General features: G+C 48.0%; 1 protein-coding gene across 2 annotated transcripts in view; it reads right to left on the reverse strand.

Annotated features, from left to right (window-relative positions):
* TGFBR2 (transforming growth factor beta receptor 2) overlaps positions 1–17,570 on the reverse strand; it is an 89,380-nt gene that overhangs the window by 2,837 nt on the left and 68,973 nt on the right. For both annotated transcript variants that reach the window (XM_047099658.1, XM_047099657.1), the window contains exons 4-6: positions 16,438–17,237; positions 14,601–14,742; positions 2,836–2,963 (exon numbers count right to left, since the gene is read on the reverse strand). In XM_047099658.1, coding sequence (XP_046955614.1) covers positions 2,836–2,963; positions 14,601–14,742; positions 16,438–17,237 — 1,070 coding nt within the window. The remainder of the gene's footprint in view (positions 1–2,835; positions 2,964–14,600; positions 14,743–16,437; positions 17,238–17,570) is intronic.

Genomic DNA, 17,570 nt, shown 5'->3' on the forward strand with positions numbered 1-17,570 from the left:
CGCTGTCCTGGAAGCCTGCTCTACCCATCCGCTCCTGCGCCATGGCATCACGACAGGTCGTGAGATGGAGAGCCGGCACGTCTGATCACGACAAGGACTCTCCAGGAGGCCTCTGAGGTGCAGTAGCATCCCCGGTACCGGAAAATTCCCATGAAGTGGCCCCTGACACCCTGTCACGCCTTCCTATTTCTTTAGAGCAGTTTTTGGCCTTATTGTTTAGGGTGGTCTTAGGTTCATAGCAAAACTAAGTGGAAAGCACAGAGGGTTTCCGAACACGTATAGCGTCCCCCACTATGGACATCTCGCATCGTGTGGTACGTTTATTCCAGTCAAGGAACCAACACGGACACATCGCTACCAACCGAAGTCCGTGGTTTATAGCGGGGGACGTGCTGGGGGTTCTGCTGAATGTACAACGGCATGGAGGCACATGGTCATAGCCCACCGAGTAAGTTCCCTGCCCTAAAAGTCCTCTGTACCCCACCACCCCTCCTTCCTCTTTCCCTGAGCCCCTGGAGACCACTGATCTTCCTGCGTCTATGGTTTTGCCTTTTGAGAGCATCTTATAGTTGGAATCACAGACACCTTTCTATTTAAACAGGGTTAAATACCCCAGTCAGAGTGAAGTCCAAACCTTGGGCTGGTTTCCTCCTGTGAAGTCCCACGTTCTCTGGACAGCTTCCGGCAGCTGCCAAGGATGACCCCTCGTGCCCCGCTCCTCCCAGCGACATCAGGCTGCACCCTAGGAAGCAGCTGTCTTTGTAAGTCAGCCGTGCTAGACTCCAGGCTCTGTCAGAAGGTTTCGTCCAGCCCCATAAACACGCCGTTCAAAAGGGCCATTTGGGGGCGCCTGGGTGGCTCAGCTGGCTAAGCGTCCGACTTGGGCTCAGATCATGATCTCACGGTCCGTGAGTTCGAGCCCCGCGTCGGGCTCTGTGCGGACAGCTCGGAGCCCGCTTCAGATTGGGTGTCTCCCTCTCTCTCTGTCCCTCCCCCACTCGCACTCTGTCTGTATCAAAAACTTAAAAAAAAAAAAAATTTAAAAAAAGGAGGGGGTGGCATTCAGGAAATGCTGCCCAGTACGGTGGCAAGGGTCTTCTCTCACGGGTGTAATTTTTATTTTGCAGTGCAATGCAAACGCGTTCATCACTTCAAGTCCTTTTTGGCAACCAAGCAGGCAGGGGTTAAACAGAGAGGCAGACGTAGAGCGTGTGTCCGACAGTTAGAGGCTCCCCATGGTCACTGGTGATCTTTGATACAAGTGGCCCAGGTGGGACGGATACACCCCAGCACCTGCCCCGAGAACCGGCACATTGCTGTTGAGCATCTACCACAGGTAACTTTCCCGACACACCCAGGAGCCTCTCCCTCCCTTCCTGCCCTGTGAGTGAATTCATGATGTTGAATTAATTGTAAAATTCACCTAATTGACGGTATTGATTGATGGCCTGTTAAGAGTGCAGTGGTACTGTTGGTACACAAGTAACATTTATTTTATTCTGGCCCTGTAATTACAGGCGGTAAATTAAATTAAATATTAAGCATTAACGTGAAATCAATAGGGCAACAAATCTCATTAAAAGAAAAAATGTATTATGCAAATTCTTTCCAGAATTTTATCATCATGAATGATGGCTTCATTACAAGAACCATACAGCAGAGGAAGCAACGGGGTTTGAAAGAAATAACCCCAGTGCCTGCTGACTTCGGAAGGAACAAAAACAGCCTTGCATTTTCAGCCAAAGAGGGTTTGCCCGAAACCCCGGGGAAGCCCTGGGCTACCATGGCCTGGTTCAAGCTCTACCCCGACTTTATTAGGGACTGTCTGCTGAAGTGGCTCCGGGCCAGGCTTGGCACCGACCAGGCTTCCGGCTCCATCTGTCTTCCTGACTGTGCGTGATTTGTTGTTTCTGTTGCTTATCTCAATTTGCCTTGCCCTTCGGAAAACCTACGACTTAGCCCAGCCTTCAGTGGACAAGGGTTCTTCCAAAGGAGGCCATCAGAGGGTCCACCCAGGAGAAAGATCAGCTCTGTCCGTGAGACAGGAGCACACGGCTCCCTCTCGTCCTTCCTTCACGCTCTCTCCCGACCGAGTATGTCGCACAGCTCTCTTGCCCTGGCAACCTATCACTCACTTTCTTCTTCTTCTCTGATCACCGCTCCCGTCAAAATGCCCCTAAACAAAGAATTTGGATAGTTCACCCCGAAAGTCCAGAACCGCTGCCCTTCCACAGATGCCCTTGCCTACCATCTCTTGGAAAAAGAAAAGAAAAAGCAGTAGCCCTGAGGATGCTCCCCACAGACAGATTTCCTATTTGTTCACTTGGACCTTCCTACATCTCCCGGCTTTCTTTTATTGCAGACCTGGTGTCCTTTCAAACCCAGTGTGCGCGGCCTGCACACGGCCATGAGCACACGGCACCTGCCCCCCAGTCCCACTGGGGCACAGACTCTGCTTACTTCTCACTCTTAGAGCGGAAGATTCCCAGGAGACGATATTTGGAACCCAGAAGGGAACAAAACATAAACACGCTACGTAAAGGCTTGGGGGGTGAGGGGCAGAGGCTGCAAACAAAATATTTTACCACCAGACCCAAGCGGGCTTGCATAACGGGACGATGGCCTCCAAATGATTACTGGAGAGCCCTCTTTGAGTGGTGTGTCTGCCGTGTGAGTCCACTTTAGTGACATTTTCTCTAGAAACAGAACCTAACAGGATCGTGGAGCACCAAGCGACCCGCCCTCCGACTGAAGCCCAATATCCTAAAATCCTCTCCTCTACTAGAGGCCACTTCAGACAAATCTGCTTCTCCCTTCAAAACAGCAACTCCTTACCTGGTGGTTGAGCCAGGAGCTGGGAATTTCTGGTCGTCCTCGGTCTCTCAGCACATTGTCCTTCATGCTCTCAACACAGGGATGCTCCCGCACCTTGGAACCAAATGGAGGCTCGTACTCTTTCACCTCTGTTAAAGAGAGCAGGTGAACAAGGCCTCTGAGAAGGGCGTGGGCAGCTTGGGGACAAGAACAAGGTGAGCAGCCTGGCTGAGTACCCTGAGCCACTGAGCATCAAAATATACCTGTGATTCCTCTGAGAGCAATGCTTGAAGAAGAGTGGATTAAAATAAGAAAGAAGGAGTAGTTGTGGAAAGAGCCAGAGAAATAATGGATAATTGTTGAGCTCTTGCTACGTGCTAGGGACTGTGCTAATGGCTGCGGACAGTGAAGAATGGGACCAACAAGGTCCCTCAGCTTACATTTTCAAGCAGGCATTCTCAGGGGGATGATGTTGCCCCAAGAAGGCAACACTGGTTCTTGGGAGGTGGAGAAATCTTACACATTACGATGGTTTGTAGCCCTACAAAGGTCCCTAGGACACACACAGGTTTAATAGGTGGTGGCAAACTTCATGGGGATACCCAGCCTAAAAATGAATGAAATTGTGACACAAGTTACAACCTGGATGAACCTCAAGCATATTATGTTAAGTGAAAGAAGGCAATCACAAAAGGAGAAATATCATCTGATTCCATTTACATGAGGCACCTAAAATGGACTAATTCATAGAGCCAGAAGGTAGACTGGTGGTTGCTGGGGACTGGGAGGGTGCATGTGTGTGGGAGAGAGATGGAGGGTTATTGTTTAATGGGTACAGAGTTTCAGTTGGGGAAGATGAGAAAGTTCTGGAAATAGGTAATGGGGATGGTTAAACATCACTGTGAATGTACTTAATGCTAGTGAATTCTACACTTAAAAATGATTGAGACAGTGAATTTTAGATTATGTATGTTCTTCCAGGAAGGAAAATCACCGATGCAGAGTAAGGATTAAGAAAAAAAAAACTGTTGGGGCGCCTGGCTGGCCCAGTCGGTAAAGCATGCAACTCTTGATATGAGGGTCATAGTTCAAACCCCACCTTAAGTGTGGAGCCTACTTAAAATTAAAACACACACACACACACACACACACACACACACACAAAAGAGAAGAAAAGAAAAAAATGTCTATAAAGACTCCTAAGGCCAGCAATGATGACAAAAACATTGAGCAATGCTGTTTAGTGGGATCGCAGAGGAGAGAGATTGACAACACATCAACAAACAAAATTTAAAAAGGTAATTTTCCTTTAGCGGTACATGTGACAAAGATGATCAGAGAGGATATGCTGTACTCCTTCCCTAGGGCTTCAGATTTCAACTAAAGTGAATCTCTTTATAGAAACTTCCTTGAATATCCTTCAAGACATTCCTGGCTAGATGTCCTGGGCAGAGCTCTATGTTAGCATGTATCATATTTTGCTGTAGTCAAATTTATTGGTCTCATCTAACAAGATTGTGTGCATCTGAGAGTAGGTTCAGACTCCCTTTGGTCATCCTTGTATTCCCAGCACCCCTGGTAGGGCCTCCTCTACAAGAGGCTCTCAATTAATACTTTGTTGAGGGATGGATGGATGGATGGATGGATGAATCTTAGATCCCGTCCAAAGTGGCAATGCCTAAACTCTAAGTGAATACTAAAACAACGCAGTAAGTGGGTGGGGATCCCCTACATGTCAGTATAGCACAGGACAGCCTAAAAGACTGAAAACACTCCTGTACTAAAACATATCTGGGGGCACCTGGGTGGCTCAGTGGGTTAAGCATCTGACTTCAGCTCAGGTCATGATCTCGTGGCCTGTGAGTTCGAGCCCTGCGTTGGGCTCTGTGCTGACAGCTCGGAGCCTGGAGGAGCCTGCTTTTGGTTCTGTGTCTCCCCCTCTCTCTGCCCCTCCCCCACTCGTACTCTCTCTCAAAAAAATGAATAAATGTCAAAAAATAAAAATAAGCTGTGCTGGAAATGGAGGATGGGCTGGATCCAACATTTTCCCTACAGAAACCAGGACCTTGGGCTTTTAGCAAAATAATCTTGTTTAATGAGTAAAACTTTCAATAAGTTGCCCTTCCAGGCTAAGAACTGAAGAAGCTTTTGAGGCAAATGCCATTTTGAAAATGGATTGCCTGTTCTTATTTGTTTGTTTTCTCCCCTTTCCCAGAAGCCCACTTGCAGATTCATCTTCTGTGGCACCTCCTCTAGCCCCCAAATAGAAGATCTTTTTTCAGGAAATTTGTGATGAAGGCTTTCCATCACATTGAGGTGAGCACAGACCATCCTTTGGTGTGTCTACTTTTGCCCCTCCAGTGCCACAGCACTAAACCCTTACCGCTCTCGAGGTGAGATCTGAATTTTGATCTGCATAATATTTCTTTCTTCCATTCCCTTATCTTCTTCTACAGACTGTACATTCCTAAGGCCCAAGGCAGAGGCTGAGTCTAGTGTCCTCTGATTCTCTGCTCAGTGCTAAAAATTGTGCCATATACATAGCAGGCACTCGACAGATAGGAGTTGGGTCGAATTCTAGAAGCCGAGGACTGGTAATCAGAGCTGGTTCTCAGCACAGTTTACTCTGATCTAAATATTGTCTTCTATAAAAGGAAGGGGCTGAAGTGGATGACCTCCCTGTCACCCTCCGGATTATCCTGTAATCCAACCTAGTCAAATAATATGATGCCCTCTTACTTCCATGTCTTGAGGTGTGCATATTCTAATACAATACAATGGGATAGGATTTGTAGATGATATCAAGTATTCCTGAGAAAACGTGTCGGTCCACACGCTCTCCATTTCCAACTGTTTTGGCTGCCATAGCTGGCATTGTTGGCTCCCTGGCTCTATACCTTAACCAAGCCAAGAGCACCAGCCCCCAGCTGCCACAGGTGTTGAGTCCTAAGAGGCCACAACTTCACCCTCCTCTGGAGGATTGCCCTTCGCTGATGAGAGCTGCCTGGCCTAGAGATTTCCAGAAAGCCTCACCCTGAGAGACAGCCGGCAGCCAATGATAAATTAACGTGGGAGTATTAATAGTCTAACCCTCTTGCCTCTGCAGGGAGATAACCGTGGTGCAGTTCATACTCTAGAGTTCCCATGAGATGAGGCTGAGGCTAGACCTCTCCTGAAACTACAGGCTTACTGAGGTTCTCCCCTTCCCTTCCTCCCTCCTCCTGAGACCTCATCCTCAGTAAACCACTGCACAAAACTCTTTGTTTTAGATTAGTTCTAGGAAAGCCAGCCTAAGACAGCAGTCAAAGAAGTGTTTTCTCTTCAGGTCAATCTCTCAGCTAAACTGCACCACCGGACCCTGGTGGCAAAGTCACCCTGAGGAAGCCTTGACAGGGCTTCTTCCTGAGAAAGTGAACGTACTAACCCATCAACAATTCCCATAGCACAGTGCTCAGAAAGGGGCGGGGGATGACTGCAGTCAGGGAAGGAAAATGGCGGGATCAGAATCAATCCCAGGTGTTGAGCTCATGGCTAAGATTCCTAGAGAACAAAGAAAAAAAATCTCCAGAGTTGAGGTCGTTATAACCCAGGGCCAATTTATTTAATTTCCAGTTCTAATCTTCAAAGTTCCACAAACCACAGTGTCTAATTTTGTAAGTTCTGTGGGGACTAACGCAGGTTTCCATGGGGAATGGGGGCGAGCTGAGGATGGCAGAGGGCATTAGGCACGGGCTTGTTTTCTGCTTAAAGAAAAAGTAATGAATGCCCCTTTGGAAAAGAAGACAAAGGCGACAGTCCTTTCCCAGAGTGAAGAGAATTTTAACTGGATTACTTCCTACTTTTCCTAAAGCCTTGGGAAGCTGTGAGATTTGTCAGATTCCCTGGTATCCCTGAGGGGTAGGAGTCTGTGACTTGTGGGAGGTAACGTAGGCAGGTGAGGTCAAGGGCAGTCTGAAGGTGGCTGGCCAAGGAATGGATTCTCTGAGCTGAACTGGGAGAGTGTGGATCTATGAATCTCCTTTTCCGTTTAAATTAGACAAGTCTGGGGGTGCCTGGGTGGCTCAGTCGGTTGAGCGTCCGACTTCAGCTCAGGTCATGATCTCACAGTCCGTGAATTTGAGCCCGTGTCGGACTCTGTGCTGACAGCTCAGAGCCTGGAGCCTGTTTCAGATTCTGTGTCTCTGTGTCTGTCTCTGTCTCTCTCTTTCCGTCTCTCCCCCGCTTTGCTCTGTCTCTGTCTCAAAAATAAATAAAAACATTTTAGATAAATAAATAAATAAATAAATAAGACACGTCTGGGGCACCTGGATGGCTTAGTTAAACGTCTGACTTAGCTCTGGTCATGATCTCACAGTTTGTGAGTTCGAGCCCCACACTAGGCTCATTGCTGTCCCCTCTCTCTCTGCCCCTCCCCCACTTGCATGTTCTCTCTCAAAGATAAACACTAAAAAAAAAAATTAGACAAGTCTGGGTGACCATGCTGTGACCCACACTGGCACACCCCCATCCCTTAATAACGAGGTAGTCTTTCCAGTGAGGAAACGGGATGGAGACTTCAAGTATATGCATGTTAAAAAAAAAAAAACTAAAGTGTATGCATATTTTCAGCTGACTTTTCTTCAATTCCCGGTGAATGTCATATTTACATAACATATATTTTTCAAAACAGCTAAGCAGGCTTTTTGTCTTGAGGATTTTTGCAATTCCTCTTTCTTTGCTTTTCGCCCTCAGTTTAAACGTACGCACTCCCACCCAGTTTTTTAAATCATGCCCTATATAACATGTAAAGATGACCTGTGCTTGGCAGCATGTGTCCCTCTGCCTGTCAGTCAGCGGCTTGAATCTCTGATCGTGGAGACCACGGTCTGCCAACATTCTTTTCCTTTTTTTCCCTTCTGTGACTGTGAAGGCAATGCCTTCTCAGGTCTCTAATCAGGTTGTGGAGGATGACCGCGGACAGACATTGTAAGAGAGGCTGTTTCTTTCTTCCTGGAGGCCAGGTGCTAACTGCTCCTCGGGTCTGCTCAGAGGCCCTCAGGATACCGTGCATATTTTCTTTGCTTCAGCAGGAGGAGGTGGCCACAGAGACCGAGGTGGAGGCCTAAGCCCTGGGGCAGGTGGCTGAGGGCAGGAAGCCTCTGTCAGCCAGCTGGGCACCGATGGTCCTTCCTGGGATGAAACCTCGAGCACTGAAACCCAGACGGTCCGGGGACTCGAGCAGACGTGGTGACTGGCCAAACCAGAGGTTGGTTTTCAGCTCCAACTTTCTCCCATGGTTTCAGGCAACTAGGGGCTGAGATGCTTCATCCACTCTGGCAAAATTGCTCGGTCCGGGTTACATGTCTTTTATCCCCGTCTATTTATCTTTTGTCCTTATCTGTTTTTCGTGTTGGTGCTTAAAATGCTTTTATTTTAGAAAATGCATGTGTTTAAAACTCCAAAATTACTAAGTAGATGGATATAGGCCAAAGCAAATCTTTGTCCCACTCCTCATCTTTAGTCTCACAAAAGTGGCTTAGGTGCAATGCCGGGACTAAAAGTGATTAAGGGCATCTGGGTGGCTCCGTCGGTTAAGCACGTGACTCTCGACCTCGGCTCAGGTCATGACCTCACGGTGGGTGAGTTCAGGCCCTGAGTTTGGCTCCATGCTGACAGCACAGAACCTGCTTGGGATTCTCTCTCTCCCTCTCTGCCCCTCCCTGCTCACGCAAATGCTCTCTCTCTCAAAAACAAACTTCCCAAAAAAGTGATTTAAATTTTCCCCTTACTGTTTATGATGAGTGCTTCTCAATCTATCTCTTTTTGATAAAAGACTAGATAGATGTTTTGCACCCCCCCCCCCAATTCACTGGGGACTGAAGCTTGGGTAAAACACTGTAGAAAATTACAGGAAGAAGGAATGCCATTTGGGTGTCCTGGGCAACCCCAGACTGCTATCAGAGACACCGCACCCCCGCTCTGTCCTCATCATGTAGCAAATCTGAAACAACCCGTCCGAGGGCCAGCACCCTCTGCAGCCCATGCTCTCAGCAGGACTGTTGTACGTGTTTTGCAAGGAATGGGAGTTGCGTCTTGACAGAGGAACTGAATACAAGTTATTAAACATACTTTCAACATTTCAAATGAGTCAGAGAATGCTGAAGAAGAGTCTTGAGAGATGTGATCCAACAGTTCATTTTCCAGTTGCGAAAACCGAGGCCAGAGAGCACGCTGGATTCCGGGAAGAACCCTCAGAATTGCGGGCTGTATTACTGTTCCTCTGATGAACTGGCTTTGCCTTTTTAGGAAGCCTGCATGCTTTCTCCTCTCTACTAAGCGTTTCGGTGAGTTCTTTCTCCCCCCTGGCCAGAACAAGCCCAGCTGGGGCAGCCCCAGGTGGGAACGTGCCTGTCACAAATGTGACAAACGTGTCCCTCCCTGCCTTGGCCGGCCCCTCCGCACCACATGGCTCTGAGAAGGGGAACCTTATGGAATCTGTCGGACGGTTCCGGTGTGTAATTTCTAAACGAGTTATGCAAAAGAACAAAAGAGCCAACGAGAAAACCCCTCACTGATGGCAACAAGCAGCCTTCTCCCTAACTGTTTTTATTGACCAGCATGAAACCCAAACGCTGGTCCATTCTGGGTTTTGGCGAAACAGGTGGGCTGGTGGCGGTAGAGGTGGGGGAAGAGGACCCCATCACAACCTGTGCCGCGAGCACCAGATCAGGGCAGTGTTGGCCGCGGCGTTAATGCGTGATTTTCTGGAGGTGCCGTCTGTGCATCTGAACAAACGATGCCACGGCTCAGGCCTCCCTTCTGCGAGGAACTGTCATCACGCCAGTCAAGGGGGGAGCGGGCTCCCCGCACCGTTACTCCATATACTCCCAGGAGGCCGCCGGCCACGCGGCTGTCCATGCCCGCTCGCCCAACACAGGTGGAACGCGCTGGGCAGGTTGTGTTCGCCCTTCCGACTCGCCCCGGGAGCGACCTTGAACCCACGATGGATGGGGTTTGGGAGGAAAACGGCCGGCTTGCCGTGGGTCGGATGGTTGCTCCCGGGGCGTGTGCGTGTCTGCTCCCGGAGTCCCCAGCAGGACTCTGTTCCAGCTGCCCGCAGTGATGGCCTGCTTGATGACCTGCCATTTCCCGGCTTCCTCCCCTTTCCTGACTCGCTTCTGCCTTCGCTTTACTGGCATTTCCTGGGATCTCTTCCCAAATAAACCACTCGGGCTCAATTCTTGTTCCAGGCTCTGAGGCAACCAACCCCAGGCAGACGTCCGCACGACAGAACTATTCACTCGGACCCAGTCTCTGTCCCACCCTCAGGCTGCTTCCCACGCCAGGCGCACCAGGGCCCGACACGACACCTCGGGATCTGCCCGGCTGCCTCAAACATCATCTTGTCTGCGGAACTTCTTTATCGCGTACGGGGCTTGTTCTCCTTTCCGGCTCCCCTCTCCCAGGCTTTCCCCAGAGTCTTTCCACTGATGGAAGCCATCCCTCCCAGACCCTGGCAGCTTCCTTTCATGTCTCTCAGGAGGCTCTTAAGAGAAACCACCCTTGCCTCTCGCCCCCCCGGATTTTGCGCACGCAGAGGGCAAGTCTCTGGGACACGATGCTCTTCCTCTGGAAGTCGGCATCTGGAACACAGCTGTTGTTCTGATGCAGTTCCAACTTCACAGAGCAGGCTGACAGTGGTCCTCGAGGCAGCACCCCTGAGTTTTGTATCTGCTTCTAAATGATGCTCCCCTGAAACCCAGGAAAACTTCGAGCACCTCTTATCCTCTCTTCAGCCCTCCTCCCCCACCCCTCTTCGTCGTCGTTGTTTTCTCTTTTGCCTTTCTTTTTGACTCATGTGACTTTCTGTCTTCCAGGCCTGTGGCAGGCAGACGGGATGCTTAAGAGCTACGTCTTCTCCCCTTGTTAAACGCCCGCTCCGCCGGCTGCCGTGTGTCAGTTTCTATTCAAAGACCTCAGTGGCCAGGGATTTATTTGGAAGCCGGTTTTCTGGTGGGTCCGTTTTGGCTGGGGGGGATGTTCCTACTGTGTCTGCTGTGCTCACCAGAGGGGGGCCCCGAAAGGGTCCCCGCCGTCCTCCGCCTCCCACGCACCGCAAACGCTTGCATGAACACCAAATAAACCAAAAGCCGGACGGAGATTTCTTTGTAAAGCAGGGCCCGTCTCCGGGTCTGTCCTTGCTGAAGGACGATTTCACGACTTCCCTCCTTTCTGAGACAGTCACAGACCAATCACCTCCTGCGATCGGCTCCTTCTTCAAACAACTCTGAAAGACCTGTTTTCCTGACTTCCGTGTTCTTTCAGGTGATCCGAGTGTCCGAGATGATGCACTCTGTCATCTGTCCCTCTTTATTTTGCTTTCTAAATTCATATCTGCCTACTCCCACCCCGGTGCTGTAATCACATATCTGTTTGTTCATTACCCCTCTTTCTACAGTATTAGTTCTTCACAGACTCCTTGTCTCTGGAGGACAGAGACGGCATTTTTTCTGTTTTTTTTTTCTTGCCCCCCCACTGCTGTGTCCTTAGCATTTGAATAATGCCTGCCCTACAACTGGTACTCAATAAATATTTGTTAAGAGAAGGAATGAACGAATAAACAGATCTTCAGAGAAATAAGGATAAAGAAGTTATCTCAGACTTTAAGGCACTGAGTCTGTAACATGCTCAGAAATTAAGAGCTTTAGGAATCTGTTAATAGAGATGCACCCAGAGGAGACGGGAAAGTCCATCCCTGGAGACTTTCACGAGTGAGGCCATCACTGAACGTTCCTCAAGTGTGACAGTCCTGCTGGCTACTTCCAGAAAGACACTGAATTAGAGGCCAGGATGCACAAGGTAGCACTGGCTGCCCAATCCGTGATGTCCTTTCTTTACGATGTCCTCCACTGGTCAAGCCAGCAGTGTTATGGCCACACGGCTTTCCCACTTCCCGAAGCCTCAGTTTTCCCATCTGTAAAATGCAGCATTTAATACCAGTGCCCGAGAGTGCTCGGTAGGCTGGACGAGCTGACCCATGAAGCAAGTGCCCAGGGAATGGTGGCTACTACTTCTTCGTGGCTTTCTTCATGATCAGAGCTGTTTCCACCAGGACGCCTTTCCACTTGGACCACCCTCTTCAATGACTGCAGCCCACCTCTCGAGCTCCTCCGTGTGAAGGGGGCTGTACCAGTTGACTTCGGAAGAGTGCTGTGATCAACTGCTGCCATTCTGTCATCTGATAAGAAAGACTTGACTTGTCCAGTGGGGTGGTAGTGCTCTTTCTCTGTTCCCCTCGAGCCGCCTCGCAGAGACAGGCTGATAAAGAAGTAACTCAAGAGGATGGTCCTAAGTCTTACGCATCCTTCCAGAGCCCTCCCTGCCCGACCCTACTGTCTCGCTCCCCTCAGTTGACGTGGGCTTTTGGGGCCCTGTGTCCTTGCCTTACCTTCGTGCGGCACTGGTCACAACTGACCTGCACTTGCGTGTTTAGAAGTCTACTTCGGTCCCAGTCAATAGCACGGGTTAAAGCCTAGGGTTGAGACCTAAAACGCATTCATAGAAGATGTGCCGTGTGGAATGACGGTGCTATGGGGAGATGAGGCTAGAAAGGCGAGCGAGGGCTTAACATTCACGTGAAGAGTCTGGGCTCAACTGTAAGAACAGAATGGCGTCCCTTAACGGCAGGACAGCTGGGGTTTCACATTCCCTACAAGACTGTCCCCTAATGGTTAGCATTCTCCCGCATGCAGTTAGATGTCTGCTACTCAGAATAAAACTGGATGGAATGGAATATTAGTTGACCTATGTTGCAAAATACAATCTCAATCTCTAATTCGCCACACCAAGTTAAGCTTCAGATTCCACATTTCCTTTTTTGAAATCAGAGGGTCAATAAAAGATAGTAATTACACACATTGCATTTCAAGTGAGAGAAAAGAAGGTTTAAGCTTAAGGAAAGTTTTTTCTACATCCCACCCTCTTTCTTAGACCTTCAAAATTAAAGCCTAACATCAACTGGGGGGAATTATAATTGATTTTATTTCTAAGGCAAGAAATTGATGAATTTGTAAATTTTTTTTAAAGTAAAGAAGAAAAAAAAAAAGTCTGTCTCATCAGTCAAGCTTCCTGAGGGCAAGACCTGTCCTTCTACCTGTGTATCTACAACAGCTGGGAGGGAATGTGTCTATCTGCCGACTCTATGTTCCTTCCATGGGACTCCTGAAATACAGAAGAAAAGTCTCTGAGAAGCACCTGGGTGGCTCAGTCAGTTGAGCATCCGACTTTGGCTCAGGTCATCATGATCTCATGGTTTGTGAGTTCAAGCCCCGCATGGGGCTCTGTGCTGACATCACAGATCCCGCTTGAAATTCTCTCTCCCTCTCTCTGTGCCCCTCCCCTGCTCGTGCTCTCATGTTCCCTCTTTCTCTCTCTCAAAATAAGAAAACTTAAAAAATATTAAAAAAAGGAAAAGTCTCTGAAATTAAGATGAAGCGAAGAATCTGTCTTTAATGTTTTTAAGATACGTTCCACCCCCTTCGAAAAAAACAAAAAACAAAAAACCTCTAAACCAAAAAAACCCCAAAAAATCCACAATGCTTTCCAAAAGAAGGTAAAGAAAAGGGCTTAATACGTGAGTTCACACACTAAATCAAGTGAAGGGCTTTCAGCTGGATTCAAGTGAGGAGCGATAAATAACTTGAGTTTCTGCAGCCTGAGCGGAGATGAGAGACGCAGGACTGTGGGCTGAAGATCAAACAAAATGAGAACCGGGATGGCCTCTTTCCGGTTCCCCAAAACCCATCCGTTCTTATCCTGAAGGTTATGAAAGGTTTTCTGAGACTAGCTGAGCAAATGAGATCCTGTTCCTTCCTTGGGAAAACTTGTTTATACTGTATCCATTTTTAGACCTCGTAAAAGTTGGTGAACTCAGTTCTTCCCCATTAGCCCGAATTCTTCCACACTCAGCAAATATCAACAGGAAAGGGCTTCAGTCATTGATAACAATGAAAGCAGAGAGTTCACATAGGGCCTTAATAAGCTGGCTGCGCTGACAGAGGGAGAGACAGAGACACAATCTCCAGCTCATGTTTACAGAATAACGGGTTTGAAAGGATAGAAAAGATACCGAAATCTAGGTAAATTTATTCTGACGGTGACAACAGCACTGTCTCTTATACAACTCATACTGGTCGAAGGATTCGTTTTGGAACTGTCAAAGCTTTCAAGCAGAAAATTATTCTCAGGGGCTGAAACTTGGTTAAACAAATTTCACTGTGCAAGGAAAAACCAAGTTAGTTTTGGATGTGCCACGGGGGGAAGGCAGGCAGGCAAGCAGCAGAAAATAACGGGGTCGGCCAGACAGGAAGTGCCGTCCCCACACAGGGACCCAGGCAAATAGGTGATGGGTTTAAAAACCTTCAAATATAAAAACAAACAAAAATCCGATATTTTTCCTAACAACATGATCTATTTGACAAACAGGAGGAATTCTTATAAATATTACTAGTGTTCATCTCTTGCCAGATATTTAAATAGCCGTGGAGAGATGTGTCGAGAGAAAAGTAATTATACTGTAAAGAAGGGGATAGAAAGCCTTCTGCTCCAAACATGGTTTTCAGCTGAAAAATCTAGGCTTTTTAGCACAATTCTCAGTCATTCTGAACGGCTGTGTACTAACCGATCTCAGCTAGCTCTCACTGTGGGGTTAACTCTGTCGTACCCCTGGAATCACGCTTGAAGCGAACAACGTGACATCATTTTGAAGACACGTCTACCCCCACAGTATGAGAGTGCTCCATACATACCTCCCACCGCATTACAGCGAGATGTCATTTCCCAGAGGACCAGAGCCATGGAGTAGACATCCGTCTGCTTAAAGGACTCAACATTCTCCAAATTCATCCTGGACTCTAGGACTTCTGGAGCCATGTATCTTGCAGTTCCCACCTAAAGCAAAAATAGACATTGAGGCCCATCGTGTCATCCAGCTGCATTTTTATTCTAAAAATATAACTGATGTTTGTTCTCTACACATGCAGATGATCTTTGAAAAGCACACCGCTCTTTTAAATAATGAGACTGGTACAGAAAGGGACAGCCTCTGAAATTGTTTTTAAAAATAGTTTTTCTCTCCCTGAACACACTTTCAAAAATATAAACAAAGCACGCCAAAATAAGGAAATGTCAAACCCCAGGGCTGCTTTCTCTCACTTCATGATATATGTCACTGTATTATACAATAACATCCTCACAGATAACTGGGGAGACGACATCTGTGATATGTTAGAACTTTATTTTTGCTTTTGCAAATAACTATTTTCTCATTCCTGAAACACCAAGATTTATGGTGAAAGTAAGAATAATTGCCATTAGTTTCTGTCACTTAAGGACGCTTCAATATTCTTTGTTTACTCCGTGGTACATTGTAGCGTGCCAAGAATGTAGTGTACCTTCATAAAATCTCTACTAAACTAAGCTGCGTGTAAGTATTTCTATAGTAGAAGGCCAAATCTAGATCATTGTAGAATTGTGATGAGCATGCTATGCAGTTTTCTTTGGACAATGGCTGATAATGCAAAAACAGTGGTATACACAGGAAAAAAGGAGAAAGATATTTCTAGGGAAGCAATCACTTAAATGTCTGATTTTGCAGTATCTATAGCTTAACTAAATAACAATGAAGTCCTTACCTTTTCAAGAATCTAGGGCAGGTCATGTGAATTGATATTACTATCCCAAGGAATGTTTCTTAATCGTATGTATCAGAGGGAATTCTTCTTTTCAATAGGTCATTGCATGACTCACTACCCTGCCATATTAATCTGTCCATGTTGCATTCCATATGTTTACCTCAACAATGGCTGTGCAGCTATGGACCCAAGAGGCCAGACCAAGGAGTAACTGAATGCTTCAGAAGCACATACCCCCAGTTTCTTAGAGGAAACAACGGTGCTTTCCAGACTCTACTATAATCCACATCAAGCTTCCAGTGTGTGAAAACATGGAGCGCCGTCATTCGTGAAGGATGGCTTGGTAATTTCTAGTGACTTTCCAATACCTCCTTACCCAAAAAGGTTTCTATTTTCATCTATGAGATGCTTCAAAAAAAACTGTAGAATTGTATATTCACTCAGTCTGTCAACTCACTCAATAAGTATCTATTGGTCACTTTCACCGTTCAAGGCTTTGTGCTAGATATGACCAAATGGATGTGCATTTGGGCTTCAAGGAGGTTGCCTTCTAGAATGGTAAAAAGAAAACAATGTGGCCACCAACGGTACCGAGTAGGAAGTGCTCAGTAGAAGAGTAAGAGAGGGGAAAAAATAGAGGCAAAGCACTAATGGCGTTAGAAGCAATGAAATGTACTCTGCAAACGGGAGAAAAATGAAGACCGACTCAAGGAGAAGAATGTCTGTCTTGAACTGGAAGAGGTCTGCAGAAACAGGAGGAGAAATGCTGTCCATTAGTAACGACACCCTGGCAGAAGACAGTGGGGCATTCCCAGGGCCAACTCCCGACCTCGGCTACATTCCCTTGACAGGTGTGGAGAGCACAGGACCGTTGGAGACAAAAGACACAGGAGATGGATGGAGAGGTAGGGCGGGGCCCCCCTACAAGTAAGGGGATCCAGGTCTAACTTACCTGCCCGCTGTTGGCCAGGTCATCCACAGACAGGGTCGGGTCCAGACGCAGGGAAAGCCCAAAGTCACACAGGCAGCAGGTCAGATCGTTCTTGACGAGGATATTGGAGCTCTTGAGGTCCCTGTGCACGATGGGCATCTTGGGCCTCCCGCACAGGGTGTGGTCGCTGTGCAGGTGGGCAATGCCCCGGGCGAGGGAGCTGCCCAGCGTGCGCAGGTCCTCCCAGCTGATGACGTGCCGCGTCAGGTACTCCTGCAGGTTGCCCTTGGCATGGAAGGCCGTGATCAGCCAGTACTGCTTCCCCAGCTCCGTCTTGCGCTCCTCGGCTGTCAGGAACTGCAGTATGTTCTCGTGCTTCAGGTTGATGTCTGAGAAAATGTCCTTCTCCGTCTTCCAGGAGGCGTACTCCTCGTAAGGGAAGATCTTGACCGCCACGGTCTCGAACTGTTCAGAAGTGTTCTGCTTCAGCTTGGCCTTGTAGACCTCGGCGAAGCGGCCTTTCCCCACCAGGGTGTCCAGCTCAATGGGCAGCAGCTCTGTGTTGTGGTTGATGTTGTTGGCGCAGGTAGAGCTGATGTCAGAGCGGTCGTCTTCCAGAATGATGGCAAGGTGCTCGCTGAACTCCATGAGCTTTCGTGGCTTGCTGGTATCCCAGGATGGGCTCAGCTTCTGCTGCCGGTGAACACGGTAGCAGTAGAAGATGATGATGACGGCTATGGCGATCCCCAGGGGGGGCAGGAGGCTGACGCCTGTCACTTGGAATATGACCAACAACAGGTCAGGGTTGTTGGTGGCGTATTCTGATGTGGAAACAAAACAAGGGAGAGAAGAAGTTGGGTTCAGCGAGTATACACGGTCAGGGAGCGGGTCCACGCCTTAGGCATCTAGAGGGTTTGGCACCTGCATTATTTTTGTGGATAATATATCGTGACTTTTTGTTCCAGGGATGGGTGCGCCTGCGCAGTCTTCCCCGCCTCTGGCCACCTATTCAATGTCTCCCATTCACCCCTCAAACTTCAGCTTCGATGTCACTCTCTAAAGGAAATCTAGGAAAATGTGGAAAAACGTTTTGTTTTATGTATTCTCATGACGCTCTACATTTTTCCTATGCGACAACTTAGCACAATTTGAAT

The sequence above is a fragment of the Lynx rufus genome, unplaced genomic scaffold (genome assembly GCF_022079265.1).
Source record: "Lynx rufus isolate CCGP_SWC_20201006 ecotype Redwood Valley unplaced genomic scaffold, mLynRuf1.p SCAF_5, whole genome shotgun sequence".
NCBI classification, from domain to species: Eukaryota; Metazoa; Chordata; class Mammalia; order Carnivora; family Felidae; genus Lynx; species Lynx rufus.